At 36.9% G+C, this 21893-nt stretch overlaps 1 protein-coding gene across 1 annotated transcript in view; it reads left to right on the forward strand.

Moving 5' to 3' along the window:
* The window catches only part of SNX6 (sorting nexin 6), a 58345-nt gene that overhangs the window by 20895 nt on the left and 15557 nt on the right, over positions 1-21893 (forward strand). Inside the window, exons 7-10 of the mRNA XM_004376522.3 lie at positions 8661-8756; positions 10926-11031; positions 18818-18893; positions 20515-20554. Coding sequence (XP_004376579.1) covers positions 8661-8756; positions 10926-11031; positions 18818-18893; positions 20515-20554 — 318 coding nt within the window. The remainder of the gene's footprint in view (positions 1-8660; positions 8757-10925; positions 11032-18817; positions 18894-20514; positions 20555-21893) is intronic.

Here is a 21893-nt window from a genome sequence, read left to right on the forward strand (position 1 = left end):
GTCAAATATCAGCTGCTCATAGGTGGATGAATTTATGTCTGGATTCTCAATTCTGTTCCATTGGTCTATGTATCTGTTGTTGTACCAGTACTAGGTTGTTTTGACTACCGTGGCGGTATAGTAGGTTCTAAAATCAGATAGTGTGAGGCCTCCCACTTTGTTCTTCTTCTTAAGTAATGCTTTACTTATCCGGGGCCTCTTCCCTTTCCATATGAAGTTGGTGATTTGTTTCTCCATCTCATTAAAAAGTGCCTTGGGAATTTGGATCAGAATTGCATTGTATCTGTAGATCACTTTGGATAGAATTGGTGTTTTCAGTGTTGAGTCTTCCTATCCATGAGCAAGGTACGTTCTTCCACTTATGCAGGTCTCTTGGTTTCTTAAAGTAGGGTCTTGTAGTTTTCATTGTATAGGTCTTTTACATCTCTGGTTAGATTTATTCCTAAGTATCTTCTTGGGAGCTGTTGTAAATGGTATTGATTTGGTGATTTCCTCTCGAAGTTCTCTTTGTTGTTGTAGAGGAATCCAACTGATACATCTGTATTTTTAATATTTGTTCACACAGTCATTGTCTGTCTCCCCTCTTCCCCACTAAAATGTAAGCTGTGTGAGGGCACCACAAATCCCCACTATTTTAGAATTTGTCTGGCAATTGAAATGTAAATATTTGTTGAATTAATAAGTAAAAGATTATTAAATGTTTAGGTCAGCTTTATAAATAGTTGTTAGGTGCCGTCGAGTCGGTTCAGACTCATAGTGACCCTGTGTGTAACAGAATGAAACATTGCCCAGTGCTGTGTCATCCTCACAATTATTGCAGTGTTTCAGCCCATTGCTGCATTCATGGTGTCAGTCCATCTTGTTGAAGGTCTTCTTTTTTTTCACTGACCAAATGCTTTACCAAGCATGATGTCCTTCTCCAGGGACTGGTCCCTCTTGATAACATGTCCAAAGTGTGTGAGACAAAGTACTGCCATCCTCACTTCTAAGGAGCATTCTGTCTGTACTTGTTCCAAGACAAATTTGTTTGTTCTTCTGGTAGTCCATGGTATATTCAATATTGTTCACTAACATTGTAATTCAAAGACATTAGTCCTTCTTCGGTCTTTCTTTGTTCATTGTCCAGCTTTCACATGCATATGAGGTGATTGAAAACACCATGACTTGGGTCAGGCCCGCAGTAGTAATCGAGGTGACTTCTTTACTTTTTAACACTTTAAGAGGTCTTTTGCAGCAGATTTGCCCAGTCCGGTACGTGGTTTGATTTCTTGACTGCTGCATCTATGGACATTGATTGTGGATCCAAGAAAAATGAAATCCATGATAACGTCAGTATTTTCTCCATTTATCATGATGTTGCTTATTGGTCCAGTTGTGAGGATTTTTGTTTTAGGCTGAGGTATAAGCCATACTGAAGGCTGTGGTCTTTGATCATCATCAGTAAGTGCTTCAAGTCCTCTTACTTTCAGAAAGGAAGGTTGTATCATCTGCCTATCGCAGGTTGTTAATGAGTCTTCCTCCAATCCTGATGCTGTGTTCTTTTTCATATAGTCCAGCTTCTTGTTTTATTTGCTCAGCATGCAGATTGAATAAGTATAGTGAAAAGATGCAACCCTGGATATACACCTTTCCTGATTTTAAACCACTCAGTATCACCTTCTTCTGTTTGAATGACTGCCTCTTGGTCCATGTGCAGGTTCCACATAAGCACAATTAAGTGCTCTGGAATTCCTATTCTTCCCAATGTTATCCATAATTTGCTACGATCCACACAGTTGAATGCTTTTGCGTAGTCAATAAAACACAGGTAAACATCTTCCTGGTATTCTCAGCTTTCAGCCAAGATCCATCTGACATCAGCAGTGATAGCCCTCATTCCACATCCTCTTCTGAATCCAGCTTGTATTTCTTGCAGTTCCCTGTTGATGTACTGCTGCAACTGTTTTTGAATTATCTTCAGCAAAATTTTATTTGTGTGTGTGATACTAATGATATTGTCAGTAATTTCTACATTCTGTTGGATCACCTTTCTTTGGAATGGGCACAGATATGGATCTCTTCCAGTTGGGCAGGTAGCTGTCTTCCAGATTTCTTGGCATAGACAAGTGAGCGCTTCCAGAGTTGCATCCATTTTTTGAAACATCTCCATTAGTATTCCATCAATTCCTGGAGCCTTGTTTTTCGCCAGTGCCTTCAGTGTAGCTTGGACTTCTTCCTTCATTACCGTCTGTTCTTGATCATAGCTGCCTCCTGAAATGTTTAAACGTCGACCAGTTCCTTTTGGTACAGTGACTCTATAGTTTTTCCATCTTCTTTTGATGCTTCCTGCATCATTCAGTTCTTTGCCCATAGAATCTTTCAGAATTGCAACTCAAGGCTTGAATTTTTCTTCAGCTCTTTTCAGCTTGAGAAATGCTGAGCATGTTCTTCCCTTTTGGTTGTCTAACTCCAGGTGTTTGCACACTTCATTATAATGCTTTACTTTGTCTTCTCAAGCCACCCTTTGATATCTTCTGTTCAGCTCTTATATCTCATCATTTCTTCTGTTCACTTTAGCTACTCTACATTCAAGAGCAAGTTTCAGAGTCTCTCCTGATATCCGTTTTGGTCTTTTCTTTTTTTCTTGTCTTTTTAGTGACCTTTTGCTTTCTACCTGAGGGTGTTCTTGATGTTGTCTCACAGCTTGTCTGGTCTTCGGTCATTGGTGTTCAGTGCATCAAATCTGTTTTTGAAATGGTCTCTAAATTTAGGTGGGGTATACTGAAGGTTGTATTTTGGTTCTTGTAGACTTGTTTTAATTTTCTTCAACTTTAGCTTGAAGTTGCTTGTTATCAATTGGTGGTCGTTCTGTAGTCAGCCCCTGGCCTTGTTCTGACTGATCTTGAGCTTTTCCATCATTCTTTCCACACACGTAGTTGATTTGATTCCTGTGGATTCCATCTGGTGGGGTCCACATGTATAGTCGCCGTTTATGTTGTTGACAAAAGGTGTTTCCAATGAATAGGTTGTTGGTCTTGCAAAATTGTAGTATGCAATCTCTGGCATCATTTCTATCACTGAGGCTGTATTTTTCAACTACTAATCCTCCTCCTTTGTTTCCAGCTTTTGCATTCCAATCACCAGTAATTATCAATGCATCTTGGCTGTATGCTTGATCAGTTTCAGACTGCAGAAATTGCTAAAAATCTTAATTTCTTCATCTTTGGCTTTAGTGGTTGGTACATAAATTTGAATAATAGTCGTATTAACTAGTCTTCCTTGTAGGCGAATGGATATCATCTTATCAGTGACACCATGTACTTTAGGATAGATCTTGAAATGTTCTTTTTAATAATGAACGTGATGCCGTTTCTCTTCAATTTGTCATTCCCAGCATAGTAGACCACATTATTGTCTGCTTCAAAATGGCAAATACCAGTCCATTTCAGCTCACTAATGCCTAGGATATTGATCTTTGACATTCCATTTCATTTTTGACAACTTCCAGTTTTCCTAGATTCGTACTTCTACATTTCACCTTCCAGTTACTAATGGATATTTCATCTGTTTCTTCTTATTTTGAGTCTTTTCCACATCAGCAAATGAAGGTCCTGAAAGCTTTACACTGTCCATGTCATTAAGGTTGACTCTACTTTGAGGAGGCAGCTGTTTCCCAGTGGTATTTAGAATGCTTTCCAACCTGAGGAGCTATCTTCTGGCAGTATACCAGACAATGTTCCACTGCTATTCATAAGGTTTTCACTGGCCAGTTTTTTCAGAAGTACATTGCTAGGTCCTTCTTGCCAGTCTCACTTTGTCCTGAAGTCCGCTGAAACCTGTCCACCATGGGTGACCCTTCTGGCATTTGAAATACCGATGGCATCGCTTCCAGCATCACTGCAACATACAAGCCACCACAGTACGACAAACTGACAAATGAGTGGTGGAACTTTATAAAAGCCTTTTTTTAGCTTTATAAATAGCTTTTGGAAATCTTAGGATTTCTTAAATTTTCTTCCACCAAAGTTGGTTTATTTATTTTTCTTTCTCACAAACTAACATATGCTTTGTAGAGATAAAGGTAATGATGCATTTTGATAACTTTTAGTATCAGTGAATAGTATATTGGCAAAAGCCTTTAAAAAGATAATATGAACTGGAAAGTATTTTGCAAGTGTTCTTTAATTAATATTAAGTTTGTTAACAGGTTGTAGAAGATATATGCCCAAAATTAAAAACATTTTTCAGTCTTGTTTCTAATGCTGTTTTTTTCAAATCTTTATCCCAGTTCAGTGGTACTAGAAAAGAAATCTGTACATGCTGTTCTATTATCTAAGTTTCTGGAGGATCAGGGGACTGATGAGCTGTTGAAGTGGGGGTAGGATGTCGTCAAGCCTAAAAAGGCCATGAGGCATATGGGAAGCATAGAAAAGCTTCTTCTGGCGCTTAGTTGTATGAGAAAAATAGTCACTACCATAAGGAGTGATTGCCTTTAGTATTGCTTTACTGACGTAGCTGTGTATTTTCTCTGTTCCAGTAGGTATTATCTGAGTCTCAGACTGTCGGGCTTATTTAACTACCCAACTTCATTCACTTCTTTCTACCTCTGTCAGCAGCTACATCCAGGACCTTGTCATCGCCTTAACTGCTTCACCTCTGTGTTCTTAAACCCTAGTTTAAGGCTCCAAGTACAGCCTTCTCTGCTTACAGTTTTCCTCTTCTTTATTCCCATTTTATCTGTTCTTTGACCCATTGGTACTTCTAGACCCTTTTAGTAGTAATTCTATCTTTCCTTTTTTTCCATCTATCCTAGAGTCTCTGCTCTGTCATTTATAGCAATCTGTGTCTCTAGATGGCTTTCTCCCATTTTCCATAAAAGCTCATTTTAACTTAGCAGCAGTTCCCTTGGTCAGATGTTGACCTTGCTCGCAGGAAGTGGAAGGCAATCAGAAATCAAATCCCTGAGGTTCCTGTATTCCCTGTAATCTTCAGCCACTTTGGCAGTCATACTTGTTTACTAGCCCTTATTTTTTTGGGTGGATTCCTTAGAATTTCCTATGTATAAAATTATGTCATCTGCAAATAGGAATAGTTACTTCTTCCTTTTCAGTCTGGAAGCCTTTTATTTCTTTTTCTTGCCTAATTGCCCTGGCTAGAAGTCCAGTACAGTGTCAAATAAAAGTGGCAGAAGTGGATATCCTTATCTTGTTCCTGATCTTAGGGGGAAAGCTTTTGCACCATTAAGTATGATTTTACCAGCACCAGTTGCTGTCGAGTTGATTCTGACTCATGGCAACTCTGTGTTCATGTCAGCCCTGTATGTGTCAAAGTAGAACTGTGCCGAATAGGGTTTTCAGTGGCTTATTTTTTTTTTTTTAATTGTACTTTAGATGAAGGTTTATAGAACAAATAGTTTGTCATTAAACAGGCAGTACACATACTGTTTTATGACGTTGGTTAACAACCCCACAACATGTCAACACTCTACCTTCTCAACCTTGGAGGACCCTTCTTTTTTTTTTTTGGTGAAAATATGCATAGTCAGTGGCTAATTTTTCAGAACTCGATTGCCAGGCATTTCTTCCAAGGCACCTCTGAATGGACTTGACCCTCCAACCTTTCAGTTAGCAGTCAAGCACGTTAACCATTTGCACCCCTCAGGGACTTCCAAGTATGACGTTAATTGTGGGTTTTTTTGTAGATGTTGTTTACCAGGTTGAGAAAGTTCCCTTCTATTCCTAGTTTAAATGTTGTTATCATAAAAAATGTGTTAGATTTTGTCAGATGTTTTTTCTGCACCTATTGAGATGATCATGGGGTTTTTGTTCTTTATTTATATGTTGTATTACATTGCACCTTTCTATTTTTACGATGATCTCTTTCTAGCTATGCTAGATCCTATGTACTTCAGGTGTTTGTGATCTCTTCTGATTTTTAACCTCCTCTTTTGTTCCTGTAGCCTGTAAACATTATGTCTCTCCTATCTTAATAAAATCCTACTTCAGCTTTACTTCACATCTCGCTACTTGCCAGTCTTTCTCTTCCTCTTCATATCTAAGCAGAAACTTCAGAAAAATCTTAGTCTTCCTTTATTTCCGTTTCCTTCCCTCTTACTTTTTTTATTCAGCTTAAAATCTGGATTCTTCCCTCAACCTTTACTAAAACTATTTGCACAAAATCACCATTTTTCTAACTTTTTCTAACTCCAGAAGATACTTTTCAATCATTTTGTTTGACTTACTTTGGTATTTGACACATTGACCTCTGTTTCCTTCTGAAATTTCTCCTTTGGCTTTTGTGACACCATTCTTTCCTGAGTTTTCCTCTTAATTCTCTGGCTGCTTCTCAGTCTCTTTCATGGGCTTTTCCCTCATGTACCCAATTCATTTAAATTTGGTTCTCCCCCGGGTCCCTCATTGAGTTTGCTAGAAGTCTAGAAGTTTCTGTAGACTTCTGTAAATTCTTCTTATGTAATCTCATCTACTCTTACAGCTTCAAATACTCTAATATGCTGTTGAATTACAAGTCTTTGTAGCTCCTGAGTCCCAGCCCTATGTATTAAACAGTCTACTGAAAAGCTCCATTTAGATGCCCTCTTAACATCCTAGACTCATTTTACCCTCAGCTGAATTCTTCTCCAAACTGATACATCCTTTTATATTCTGTGTCTCAAAGAAGGTACTGCCATCTACCCAGTTCCTTAAAATATGAAAATTACCCATGACTCCTCCATTCCCTATTCCTATTAGGAGTCACCAAATCTTGTCTGTTTTACTCCCTTACTATTTTAGGTGTATATCCATTTCTTTCTATTGTCAGAACTAAAGATTAGTTCCAATTTTTATAATTCTTAGCTGAGTTATGAAGCAGCCCCCTAACTGATCATTCACCCTCCAGTCTTAGCTTTCTCTTCCCCTAAGTCTGTACTGAGTTCCTCTTAGGTGCTCCCCCTAGTACTCTGTGCATGCCTCTGTACTTATCACACTGTATTTAATCGTGTGCTTGCTTCTGTATATCCTCCTCCACACCGTAAATTGTAAGAGTAGGGACTACCTCCTAATCACTTTTGTGTTCCCAGCATCTAGCACAGTACATGACTTTAATAGACATTCAGTAATGGTCTGTTGGAAGGGCATTAGTGGTTCAGTGGTAGAATTCTCACTTTCCATGCGGAAGACCTAGGTTTGATTCCTGGCCAATGCACCACATGCACAGCCACCACCCATCTGTTGTTGGAGGCCTGGGTGTTGCTATGATGCTGAACAGGTTTCAGCAGAGCTTCTAGACTAAGATGGACTAGGAAGAAAGGCCTAGCGATCTACTTCTAAAGTCAGCCATCGAAAACCCTATGGATCACAAAAGTTTGCTTCGCAGTTGATCATAGAGGTGACACAGGATTGGGCAGTGTTTCGTTCTGTTGTGCATGGGGTCACCACGAGTCAGGTCCTGACTAGATGACACTTAACAATTACAACATTGATTTGTTGAGTGAGTGAATTAATTAATATTAGGAATGTGGTTTAAAAAAAAAAAGAAACAGGGTATGTTAGTGTGTTGGGAGGACTAAAGATAGAGCCATGAATTCTAACTATGAGTTTGGAAGGGTTAATTTGGATGTTTGAGCCTGCATAGAATTTTCGTGGGGAGGGGAGATACCGTTTCAGGTACAGAGGAAACTAAAAGTTCAGAGCTGCTTTGGAGAACCTTTTGACCTGGAGTATAGGGTTCTGTAGCGGTAGAGTGGTGGGTGGGAAGGTAAGTTGAACTAGATTGTTCAAAGTATCGAATACCTTACTAAGGAAATTGGCTCTAATTCTCTGAGCGTTATGAAACTCTAACTTTTTTTAGTAAGGAAGAGGTACTCAAAATTTGATTTTGGAAAGCTATCCCAGGTAGCAGAATGGATCGGAATGAGGAAATGAGAGACATTAACTCGTAGTCCAATGTAGTAGTCTAGGCAAGGCTGATGAGTGCTTTTACTTCGATAGTGGGAGTGGAAAAGGACAGATTTCATGTATTTGCTGTAGTAGAATTTGAACTTTTAGAGAAAGGAAGATGTTATAGATTATTTCAAGATTTTAATGAACATTTTGATCAAAGATTCTGTCGGAGAATCCTGATCAAAAGGAGAAATTGCAGAACAGAATTTCTAATTTTCATGGAATCCAGACTTTCTGGAGCCATGAAGGCTGGATGAACCCCCAAAACTATTGCCCTGAGATCATCTTTAAACCTTAAATCAAAAGTATTCCCTGAAGTCTTCTTAAAGTCAAACAATAGCTTAACTAGTAAAGAATGTCTGCCTTGAGCATTATGCTCTTTTAAGGTCTATCTATATGGGATCAAATTGACAATAGCAACTCGAAAGATTAGACAGAAAACTTAGGGGACAATGAGTTTATGTTAATGGCAGAGGAACAAGTCGGCAAAGGAGGGTGAGAATGGTTACACAACTTAAAGAATGTAATCAGTGTCACTGAATTGCACATGTAGAAACTGTCGAATTGGTGTATATTCTGCGTATATTCTCAATAACAAAAATAAAATATATTATTGTAAAAAATCACTGATATGCATGGTGAAATTCTTTTGAGACTGCCATTTTGATGTTAAAGAATAGAGGTGGCACTATTTTCTGTTTGTAATCTGAAAAAAATGCTAACTTCAGTTGTCTTTTTCAGTTGAGTGTGCGAGGAAAAAATAAAAAAGAGAAACTTGAAGATTTCTTTAAAAACATGGTTAAATCAGCAGATGGCGTAATTGTTTCTGGAGTAAAGGTAAGAATTTATTTGATTAATAGAGTTATTGGTTTGAGAATTTACTTCTTTTAAGAAGGAGAGAGATTGAGATTTCAGATGTGCAAAAAGCTTATTCTGGAGTAAAAGAGAAGTTTGTAAAAGAGAAGTACAGTCCTTACACCTGGGAAACCAGGGCCCCTGCCCAGGGCTCCACTCTTTAAAGAACTCCCTTCTCCAAGGGCTGCAAATCTGTAGGTCCAAGGGGATGTGCCCACCTGGAGCCCATACCTATTTCTCCTATCCAGACCTTGCTTCAGAGATCTAGAACCCCATATTTCTGTGCTCAGATCCAGGTCCTCTTCCAGGTCCTATGTGGGCTTCTTCCCTGGGTTTATCCTCCAGAGGGTAGACTGTGTCACTGACATGTGCTGTGTGCATGGTCAAGGGGTACCCGGGGGGCAGCTGAGCAGAGGGGAGGCACAGGAGAGAAGATCAGTGTGCTGTGTGGAATGTCCATCCACACGCACACAGAGTCCCTCTGGATGCAAGAGAGAGCTGCAGGGTGGGGCAAGAAGAGGAAAAAAACATGTTTTTATAAACATGTCAACAGTAAAACGAGTAGATATTATTTATTTGATTTGTACTCTTATTTTTCAGAGATAGGTCAATTGATATCTTGATAGTGCATGCATGTACTTCGGCTGATTTTCAATAAGGGTTAAGTATTTCTCTTAGCCATTAAATGTAAAACACTGCCGATTATGATTTTGATAATTTTATTAGCAAAGTAATAGCTAACATTATTTGAACATTTACAACATGCTGATTTTCTTATTTAATCTTCACTACAATCCTGCAAGTTAAGTAGTATACCTATTCCTATTTTTACAGTTAAGAAAACTGGTATATATGAATTACAGATTTTAAGTGACATTTTGTCAGTACTAACGTTTGCTTAGTGATGTATTAGTTGTTCAGTGGTAGAATTCTCACTTTAAGTGTGGGAGACCGTGTACTTCATGCACAGCCACCACGTCTGTCAGTGGGGAGTTGGATGTTGCAATGATGCTGAACAGGTTTCAGCAGAGCTTCCAGACTAAGATGGACTAGGAAGAAAGGCCTGTCTGTCTACTCCTGAAAATCAGCCAATGAAAACCAACTCTATGGGTTCACCATAGTGTGATCCACAACCAATCGTGGGGATGGCACAGGACCTGGCAGCATTTTGTTTTTGTGCATGGGGTTGCCATAAGTAGAGGGCTGACTAAACAGCAGCCAACAACAGCAACAACTTTTGCTTCTTGTGTTCTGTTGATGTGGGTCTCAACTTACATCATATAATTTGACACTTTTTCAGTAGTTGCTAGTTTAGAAGAGGGGAAGTACTGTTAATACTTTTTATTTTTAATGCATACCTAGCTTTGTTTTGTTCTGTTGTTCATAGGGTTGCTATGAGTTGGAACTGACTTGACAGCACTCGAGCAGTTTTGTTTCAGGGAGCCCTGGTAATGCAATGGTTAAGCATTTGGCTGCTAATCAGAAGGTGGCAGTTTGAACCCACCAGCAGCTCTGTGGGAGAAAAGACCTGGTGATCTATTCCCATAAAGATTACAGCCTAGGAAACCCTATGGGGCCGTTCTGATTAGTCTTATAGGGTCGCTATGAGTCTGAATCGACAGCACTCAACAATAAGCTTTGTTTATAAAAGAATTGAAGGCAACGGTTGATCAGATAATTTGGCCAGATTTCCTGGAATAGTCAGAGAGAGCCCTAGTGACTAAGGTCAGGCAGCCTTCAGCAATGGCCCATAGAATAAGAAAAATAGATTGTTATTTTATTTCTTTCTACCAGAATTTTTTCCTTTGTGCTCAAAAGCAGTTGATCACTCCGCTGGCAAGAATGTGTTTGTTATAGAGGCACAATTAGGAACACATTTCAGAGCATAACATGTAAACATGAACTATATGGGGAACTTAAGCCTGAAACTCCAAAATCATGGAATATTTCTTACTCAATAGATGGTACATGTCTACTAAAGTCTTAACTTGTTGGTGAACTAAATATAACATCTGATTTTTAGAGAAAGCTGTGCTATTTTATATATTTATATATATTTATATATTTATAATTATAACATGAAGTAATTTATGTATTTCACTAAAGCGAATAAATAAAAAAAAATTCATAAATTTTCTTTTGCTCCTATAGGATGTAGACGATTTCTTTGAGCATGAGCGAACATTCCTTTTAGAATATCATAACCGAGTTAAGGATGCATCTGCTAAATCTGATCGGATGACAAGATCACACAAAAGTAAGATATTTCTTTGTGGCTAAACCTTAAAAATTTTAAATGGAGTAATTATAAAATTGATATTTTATTTACAGTTTGTTAAAGTCTTGATATAGAGCAATGGTTCTCAAAATGTGACTTATGAAGACTTGACCCCAAGGCCCTTTTAGGGAATCTTTGAGGCCAAAACTATTTTCATAGTAATACGGTGATTATTTTTGCCTTTTTCACCATGCAGACATTTACACTGATGGTGCAAAATCAATGTTAGGTAAAACTGCCAGCCTCTTACCACAAATCAAGACATTGGCACCAAATTTTTGTAGTAGTCATTATATTCTTTCCTACTGTGCACTTGCAATTAAAAAAATACATATATTTCATTTAAAGATGTCCTTGATGAAGCAGTAAAAATTATTAATTATAATAAATCTCCACCCTGGAGTACACATCTTTTTCTGAGTGATGAAATGGGAAGTATGCATAAAGCAGTTTTGCTGCATATTGTTAAGTACCGTGCTTTTCTCTAGGAAAACATTTTTGTGATTGTTCAAGTTGTGACTTGCTTTTTTCATAGAATTTCATTTTTACGTGAAGGAATAACTGATAGACAAACTATGATTATCGGGATTTAAATATTTGGGAGACATTGTCTCAAAAATAAAATAAGTGAGCCTATAACTTTAAGGAAAATAACTGACAGTATTTGTTGCCAGTGATAAAATTCAAGCTTTCAAGCAGTAATTAGAATTTTGGAAAACTTGTATCGGTCACCATGAGCTTGGTTAAATAGTTAAAGACTTTTCTGATGAGATTGGTGGTAATATTAATGAGTGTGATTTTTTTTTTTTGAAATTGTATAGTGAAATGTGTCAACATTTGGAAGGTATGCATCATTCATTGAGCTGATGTTTTCTAAATGACCAATACATGATGTTACAAAATCATGTATGCCCTTCAAAGTGCAGGACAGACCAACGGGTTTAACAGCTTCATTGTGATATAGTTGATTTCAGTCAGCTGCACGTATTCAGAGTACTCAATTTGATAAGTTTTTACAAATGTATCCAAAACCCATTGCGGTCGAGTCAGTTCTGACTCATAGCGACCCTGTAGGACAGAGTAGAACTTCCCTATAGGGTTTCCAAGGCTGTAATATTTACAGAAGCATTTTCTAGAATTTTGTATAAATGGGACCATGCAGTTGTGTATTCTTTATTGTCTGGCTTTTTTCACTCAGCAAAATTATTTTGAGATTCATCCATGTTGTGTATACCTGTAGTTCATTCCTTTTTATTACTGAGTGGTATTCCATTGCCTGGATTATCACAATTGTTTATCCATTCACCTGTTAATGGGTTGTATCTAATTTTGGGCTATTAAACATAAAGCTGACATGAACCATCTATGTATAAGACTTTGTATTTTTTGTTGCTAGTTGCTGCCCTGCAGGACAGTAGAACTGCCACACAGGGTTTCCAAGTGTAACCTTTAAGACAGCAGATTGCCAGGTCATTTCTCCTACAGAGCAAACTGCTGACATTTCAGTTAGCAGCAGAGTACCTAACCATTGCATCACCAGGGCTCCACAGACAATATTTAAAGGCCTGGGCATGGCTGTGTTCCAGGAAAACAAAAACAGATGGTTGGCTGGAATTGGCCTGCACAATAGAACTATAGTTTGCAACCCCTAGTTTATTCTGGATGCAAGTCCTTTATCAGAAATGTGATTTGCAAATATTTTTTCTCAGTGGGTGGCTTGTCTTTTCATTCTGTCAAAAAGCAGAAGTTTTTAATTTTGATGTCTAATTTATGAAAAAAAATTGTATGCATCATGGTTTTAATGTTGTATGTAAGAAATTTTTGCCCTAACCAAAGGCCACAAAGTGTTTTCTTCTAAAAGTTTTATACCTTTAGCTTTATATTAGGTCTATGATCCATTTTGAGTTGATTTTTGTATAGGGTGTGAGGTATGGATTGAAATTCATTTTTTTGCACGTGGATATCCAGTTGTTCCAGCACTGTTTGTTAAAAACACGGTTGTTTCTCCACTTAATGACCTTGACACCTTTGTCCAAAATCAATTGACCATGTATTTGTGGGTTTACGTCTGGATTCTTTTTTCCTGTTCCATTGATTCTTAGGCTTATCCCATTGAAATACAGTGGTATTGGTATTTACACCAGTTGGATATATTTACAATAATATCACACTGTCTTGATTATCATAACTTTATAATAAGTCTTGAAATCAGGTGGTACATATAAGCCCCCCAACTTTGTTCTTCTTGATCAAAGTTATTTTGGCCACCTTAGGTCCTTTACATTTTTATACAAATTTTAGAATCAGCTTGTCACTTTCTTCAAAAGCACCTGCTGTAAGATGCATCAGTTGGTCCTAACCCACTTGGAACAAAGGACAATGAAGAATACCGAAGACACAAGGAAAAATTAGCCCAGGAGACAAAAGGGCCACATAAACCAGAGACTCTTATCAGACTGAGACCTGAAGAACTAGATGGTGCCCAGCCAGCACCAATGTCCGCCCTGACAGGGACCACAACAGAAAGTCCCTGACGGAGCAGGAGAAAAGTGGGGTGCAGAACTCAAATTCTAGTAAAAAAAAAGCTAGACTTAATGGTCTGACTGAGACTGGAGGGACCCTGGAAGACATGGCCCCCAGACTCTCTGTTAGCCGAAAACTAAAATCATTCCCAAAGCTAACTCTTCAGACAAAGATTAGACTGGACTATGGAATATAAAACAATACTCGTGAAGAGTGTGCTTCTTAGCTCAAGTAGGTACATGTGTCTAAATGGGCAGCTCCTGTCCAGAGGTGAGATGAGAATGCAGAAAGGGACAGGAGCTGGTTGAACAGACATGGGAAATCCGGGGTGGAAAGGAGGAGAGTGCTGTCACAGTGTGCGGAGAGTATCTAAGGTCACATAGCAGTGTGCATATAAATTTTTGTATGAGAAGCTAACTTGAACTGTAAACTTTCATTTAAAGCACAATTTTTTTTTTAAAAAAAGCATCTGCTGAGATTTTGATTGGAAATGTGTAGAATTTATAGGTCTGTTTGGGGAGAATTGATATGTGAACAATATTGGTGTATCTCTCCATTTAGTTAGGTCTTCATTAATTTCTCTCAGCAGTGTTTTGTAGTTTCCAGTGTACAGGTCTTGTACATCTATAATCAGATTTATCCCTAATTATATCTTGTTTTTTTGATGGTATTGTGAATGACGTGTTTTTTACATTTTGATTTCCAATAATTCTTTGCTAATATGTAGAAATACAATGTATTTTTGAATGTTATTCTTACGTCTTGCGACCTTGCTAAATAAACTCATTTATTAGTTCTAGTAACTATTTTGTAGATTCCTTAGTATTTTCTACATAGATGGTCATATCCTCTCTTAATAAAGGACAGTTATAGTTCTTCTTTTCCAGTTTGAATACCATTTATTTCTTTGCTGCATTGCACTAGCTAGACACCATCCAGTACAATGCTGAATAAAAGTGGTGAGGGCAGACATCCTAGCCTGGTTCCTTATCTTACGGGGAAAGCATTCAGTCTCAACATTAATTATCATAGGTGTAGGTTTTTCCTAAATGCCTTTTAACAGGTTGAGAAAGTTCTCTTAAATTCCTAGTTTTCTGAGAGTTTTTTTTTTTTTTTAATCAGAAGTAAATGTTTGAATGTTGGCTGTATTGCAGCAGATTAAATGCAGAAGCAGGTATGAGAATTTAGCAATCTTCTTTTAAGCCAGACACTAGAGAGATTTGCAGAAGTATAAGTCATTATGCTAATTTTAAAAAAATTATGTATATAGCTTTTTTCATTTTAGAATGTTATTTATGTTAATATATAATGGTTTTAATACTGCTATTTTTTAATGAATTAATATTTTAATATTTTCTCAGTTTTACTTTTTAATACCTTAAGTACTGATAGATATAACCCACCTAAACAAAAGCTCTTTAGGGTCCTCAGTAGTTTTTAAGAATGTAAAGGGGCCATAAGACCAAAAAGTTTGAGAATCTCTGATATAAAGACAAATCAGTAGGTACCTAGAAGTATTAACCGCCTCCATTTTGGGATATGGTTACATGCCGTAATAGAAAGGAAGAATTAAAGAAGTCTTTGGCCAGGTAACTTCTGTTCTTTGTGTCATCTTTGGGGAGGGTTAAGAACTATTTTTATATTTTATTTTTTTATACCTTTGTGATTTGTAGATTTCTTTTAATGTAATAGTAGTTTATACTTGCCTGTTTGACAGTCAAGAACTATAGGGTAAAAAGGTGGGAAACTTGAATTCCTCCTAGATTTGTTACTGATTTGCTTTAGAGCCTTGGGCAAGTCACATAATTCATCTTGTATTGTTTTTCTTATTTATGAAATGACACTGAGGATAAAATAACTCATACATTTAATCCTATGTTAAGAAAAACTTACAAAATATGAAATGATACATACTATTGTTAATTGTAATATAAGGAATTGCTGTGCAATGTAGTACCCTTAAGTTTAGATTTGATTTAAAATGGAATCTTACTATATTTCTTTTTCTTTTTTTGTAGAAAAAATAAATTTTGTTAAACATTTTATGGGTGAACAAATACTCTTTTTTTTTTATTGTGCTTTAGGTGAAAGTTTAGAGCTCAGGTTAATTTTTCATCCAAAAATTTGTATACATACTGTTTTGTGACATTAGTTGCAATCCCCACAATGTGATAGCACACTCGCCCTTTCCACCCCACATTCCCTGTGTCCATTTAACCAGTTCCTGTCCCTTCCTGCCTTCTCCTGCCTCTGCACAGGAGCCACCTGTTTGGTCTTGAGTATCTGATTGAACTAAGAAGTACACGCCTCATGTGTATTAATTTTTATTTTATACTCCTGTCTAATCTTTGTCTGAAAAGTGGGCTTCAGGAATGGGTTAACAGAGTGACCAGGGGCCATAGTTTCAGGGTTTCCTCCAGTCTCTGTCAGAGCATTAAGTCTGGTCTTCTTATGTGAATTTTGAGTTCTGATCCGCACTTTTCTCCTGCTCCATCTGGGACTCTGTTGTGTTCCTTGTGGTGGCCATCAAATAGAGATTTTTTTTTTTAAATAATATTTTATTGTAGTTTTTTTAATTGTACTTTAGATAAAGGTTTACAGAACAAACTAGCTTCTCATTGAACAATTAGTACACATATTGTTTTGTAACATTGGTTACCAACCTCAAGAAGTGTCAACTCTCTCCCTTCTCAACCTTGGGTTCCTTATTACCAGCTTTCCTGTCCGCTCCTGCCTTCTAGTCCTTGACCCTGGGCTGGTGTGCCCCTTTAGTCTCATTTTGTTTTATCTTGTCTAATCTTTGGCTGAAGGGTGAACCATGAGAGTGACTTCATTACTGAGCTAAAAGGATGTCCAGGGACCATACTCTCAGGGTTTCTCCAGTCTCTGGCAGGCCAGTAAGTCGGGTCGTCTTTTGTGTATTTCTTAACTTCTTAAAAACATTTTAGTTATACAATTGTTGAGTTATTGGCAAACCTGTTATTGTGTTAGGCATGGTGTGACTTGAAAATGAAGAAAATACAGTCTTTGTCCTTAAGGAGTTAATAATTTTTCAGGGGAGATAAACAGGAAAACCAAGATACATTGTAATAAATTCTGTCATAGAGGTGCATATTTGTGCTATGGGAACACAAAAAACTACAGAGATAGAGAACCATCTGTTAAGAAAATATTAGTGATTCTTATGCTATTTATTTGGCCAATTGGAATGCTGCTTTAAGAGAAGTGATAGTGAACCTGTTTTACAAAATAATAGTTAGAGTTGAATCTATTTTTCATAATAAAGGAACTTAGCCTGGACTATGAAAAACTAAGCTTTTCAATATTGCTGTGAGTTCTGATATGTAAAATCAGAGCAATCTTCTTATTTTCCATAATCACATAATGATGTAACAGCTAAAGAAGGTTATTTTATAAAACCAGATATTAGAATCCAGGAATTTCTTCCTCTAAAAGGTAATTTCAGGGCCATTTTAAACATAAAATATTAATGTGTTCAACATTAAACACAAAGATCATTTTGATTCCTATTTTTAATCAATTCCAACCTTCAGGTGATTTTTAAGTTTATTTATTTTTTGATTAGGCTAAGATGATAGCAAAGAGTCTCACATATAGAAGTTAACTTTCAGAGTCTGAAGTTTGTACTCAGAGTTTCCCTATACAAGATTCAGAATGCATCTGCTTTGGGTAACTAGTAAATAGAGTCACCAGATGGCAGCCTTATCAGTTAAGTGTAATCTCGTGCAACTTAAGTATAATATAGGAAGTACTGTTTTGTTAGGGAATAAATACATTGAAGACTTGTAAAAATATTACTAGTATAAGTGGGAATTTGCATACAAAGTAGATGTGTCTTGGATTTCATTAATTAATAATATCAGACATTTATATAGTATTCTTTTTATGTGTAGACACATAATAACTAACTTATTTAATTCTCTAAATAATTATATGAGATGGATACTATTATTGTCCCCATTTCCAGAGGAAGAAACTGAGGCACAGCGAGGTTATATAGTATACCTTAGCTAAGTCATATAGCTGGTTAAATTGGGAAGCTAGAATTGGACCCCAGGCATTCTGGTTCCAGGTCCATGCTCTTAACCATTGCACAATACTATCCTTTTTCTGAAACTACTGAAAGCATCCATTGTAATTTCCTCTTAACAAGTGTGTTGTCCTGTGAGGTGAACTCTACACTCAGATGGTATGCTTAACTTGAGAGTGTTTTGCATCCTTGCACCTACAGGCAATGCTGCCACCATTCATCTAGCTTCCCAAGCTCCATAATTTCTTCTGGTTCCTCAGGTCTAGTGTTTCTAAATCCTGCGTATTATACTTTTAACTCAGCTCATCTCCGTTCCCACTTTCTCCACTGTCTTGATCCTGACCTTTAGTATCTATGACCCGATTATTGCAATAGTTTCCTGGTTGGTCACCGTGCCTTCTGTGTCTCTTCACTTCCATTCTTTTCCTCCAGGCGGCAGGGTTTTTTTTTTTTTTTTTTTTTTTTTAATTTAAAATCCTTATCAGGTTGATTATGGCACTACTATGATTGTAAAGGAGCCCTAGTGTTGCAGTGGGTAAAGCGATCGACTGCTAACTGAAAGGTCAGTGGTTCGAAACCACCAGCGGCTCCGCAGGAGAAAGATGTGAGAGTCTGCTTCTTTAAAGATTTACAGCCTTGGAAACTCTGTGGGGTTGCTATGAGTCGGAATCGACTTGACGGCACTGGGTTTTATTTTTTGATATGATTGAAAAATGTCGAATAATACCCATTATCATGAGATCAAATCCAAATATCCTGGCTTACGAGACCCTTCTTTCTGAAGATGGTTCCATCTCTAACTCCATCTGCTGCCCTGTATTACCCTATAGTCCCAGAAGGCTCTCTGAATATATTACGTTCTTTTGTCCTCCTTGTCTTTACCCATGTTCCCTTTTCCAAAGTGTTCTCCCTTCCACTTTGCCGGGTAAAGATTTGCTCATCCTACAAGCCAGAGCTCATTCTGTAGCTTCTATAAATCCTTCCCTGACTTAAACAGCTGGAATCATCTCTTCTCCCTGCTCCAGAAGCGGTATTCTACTATATATTTGTCATATTGAATTATAGTTGTTTATCACTTTCCTTCACTAGACCTTGGGTTTCTCATATTACACATTGTTTGGCAGGTAGGTGTTCATTAAGTGTTTTGATTCAGTGATTAAATATATTAAATCTTTAAAACTTTCTCCATAGGTGCTGCAGATGATTACAATAGAATTGGTTCTTCATTATATGCTTTAGGAACTCAGGATTCTACAGATGTATGCAAGTAAGAATTTTGATTAAAGCATTAAGTGAAAAAAAATCTCTGTTGGCGATCTGGGCACGTGTAATACTTCTGACTCAGGCAGGCATTTTGCAATGTTTTTGTCAAAAAAACAAATTGGTAATAAGGAGTTTTGTCGTAAACGTGGGTTGGTGTCTTTTTTTCCCTTCCCTTTTCTCTCCTGTATGTTTAAATCTGAGGAGTAAAATAAATTTTAATGTGTAATTTTACATTTACAGTGTTTTACACAATGAAAATAGGTTGACTTGTGTGAAAAGCAGAGAAAATTTGTATCAGAGTGTTCCTAGGTTTTGAAAGAGTTTATCATAAATAAGCAATGCTAATTTGTAATTAGATATATATATGTATGTATTTTATTGGAAGCCAAATTGACTTTTAAAGTAAGATTGGATGCTACAAGTTTGCACTTTTTGAAGAGGCTATTATAGATTTTATAGTAAAGTGAATCTTAGTCAATCCTAGGATGACTGGGTGTGGAAAGTGTTGAGCATATTAGTGTAGAAAAGCTCTCTGGAAGTTTGCTTACAGAGCTGCCCTTTATTTATGCTAGTTTTTTCATTTTAATTTTAATGTACTTTTAGCATTAAGTTGATTTTAGTTGCTTATGTAATATTGTTTAAACCCAGCTCTTCCTTGAAAAATACTTTCAGTTTATTTAAAAATGTTTTTTAAGTGGGAACGCTATTTTCGTAGTCTGTGCCTTTCTCCCAACTGCATCCTTGAACTTTCCTCTAGTATATCCTCTCGGTGACATTTAAGGTCCAAGCTTTTCAGCAAAGCAAGGTACCATAGCTTACGCTAATTAACATACTACTTTCCCAAATAGTTAATTCTTCAGTCTTTGGTAAGAAGATAAAACTCAACCTTGCCGTGTGTCAGCCAACAACCTGTCAAAGCAGGTTCTTTTCAATAAAAGCAAAGTTCGTAGACTTGTATTTTTGCTTTCAGTAGTATTTGCCTGAATTTAATTATAATATCCTCTGTAATTACATGTTTTACAGATTATCCTTTAATAGTTCAGCATTGGGATTTTTTAAATTGGTGTCAGCATTTGACATATAGGCTATTTAGTTAAAGTGAATTCTGAGGTAGAAATTGGTTATTTAGTAGTTAATTTGTTATTTTCCAAAACAAAGCAGCTGTCTCTGAAAATGTTAGTATCTGTTAGTAACAGTTCTTGAAGTATCAGATACTTCAAGAACTGCTCCAACTTCAGTGTTTTCCTTTTAAATAAACCTGTTGTCTCTGGATGTGATTGCTGTGTGCATCTGTAATTGTTTTGAAGGTATAGGCTTTATTTCGTATTATGCGGCATATTAGTAAAGATATCAAGATAAATTTTAACATAGGACTTAATTTGCCGTCTTGAAACAAAATGGGCAGATTTTCTGTAACATTTCATGTAGTCTGTTATATGGATGGAAGTACAAGAGAGATTTTTATTGAACTAAGTGAAGTCTGCAGTTAACAAGACCATTCAGTGTTAATTGTAATGAGACGAGAATGTTCATTATTAATGTGGTTTGGAGACATAGTCTATGAACATTTGAAATGAAAGATTATTTCAAAAGTAGCTTCTAATGAAAATATTTTTCCCTTCTAGGTTTTTTCTCAAAGTTTCAGAACTGTTTGATAAAACAAGAGTAAGTACCGTTAATGAACCTTTGGGAATCTAAATCTGCATGCAGCAGTATTTAACTTGTTGTGTTTGTGTCTCACTTTTTTGAAGAATGTGGGTTAAACTCAGTAGGAAGAAGAGACAGATTTGGATTCACTTGAGAGTTTTTTAGGAAATTGAGTTTTTGTTATGTCCTTTTGGTATTTGTGTATTTGGTATATGTAAAAATTTATATTCTTGATCATCATACATGTCCATTTGGAGACAGGGTTTACTTTTATGAAGAATGATCCTTTTCTGGGATCATTTTTTTTTTTTTAAACTAAGAGGAAGTCCTAGATTCATTATAACTGCCAAAACTGTTTTTGTTTTGATCCCCCGTGGCACGCTGTTTTAAAATAAGTTGTGTAACTATGAGTCAAGTGTACAACTGCAGAAAGCTTGTACTCATAGTCATTATTTAATATAGACATAGTCCTGATTTTCAGGAATCAGTCCTAGATACAATAATATTTAACATTTTCATCAGTTGATTGAATAGTGAAAATATTTATCAGATGTTTAATGATACTTAGCTGAGAGTGGTGGTGGCTAGTCCAGTGTAGAAATCCAAATTCAGCATGACCTTGCCAGTTGAGTGATGTGTATGTAGTAAAAGGAAACAGCCCTTAAAAACGTGGGTGTTATTATCCTGGAGGCCATATAGCCCATCATTCTGCCTTTGATATCAGTGAGTATTTTCTGGGGAGATATAGTTGTTTTATTGTGCATTTACATGAAAAGAATAGGGACCTAAAAACCACCGCTATAGTTAAAGTTTTCCTGTGTACCTATGTATTGTTTCTCTGCTTCCTTCTCCTCCTCTTCAGAGGTAACCACCATCTTGAATTTGGTGTTCATCATCCCCATGACCTCTTTATACTATGACTACCGTATGTATTCCCAAATGAAACATAGTATGATTTTATTTTCAAACTTTATATAAAGTGTATCATAGTCTTTAAAAAAAAAAAAAAATTATTGGACCTATCACAAAGTAAGCTTATATCAGTTCAGGTTCCTCTGAGAAGCAGACATCAAAATGGGATCAGGTATGCAAGAGATTTATTGGAGGAAATGCCTGTGTAAAGAGGAGAAGTAGCAGTAGGCAGGGAGATCCTTTAGACCTTGATGCACGTTTGACATCTGGTGGCCAGCGAGAGGAATGGGTAGGAAAAGTCTTAGACTGCAGCACAGCTCTAAGAAAGTTTCTGCCAGGGCAGTGGGGAGTCCCCAAGCCAGAGTTGCTCATTAGAGGAGTCCCACATCAGGTTAAAATAGTACTGTCCCCAGAGCTGTCATTCGTTGGGTGCAGCCTGAGGCAG

The sequence above is a fragment of the Trichechus manatus genome, unplaced genomic scaffold (genome assembly GCF_000243295.1).
Source record: "Trichechus manatus latirostris isolate Lorelei unplaced genomic scaffold, TriManLat1.0 scaffold00043, whole genome shotgun sequence".
Classification (NCBI taxonomy): Eukaryota; Metazoa; Chordata; class Mammalia; order Sirenia; family Trichechidae; genus Trichechus; species Trichechus manatus.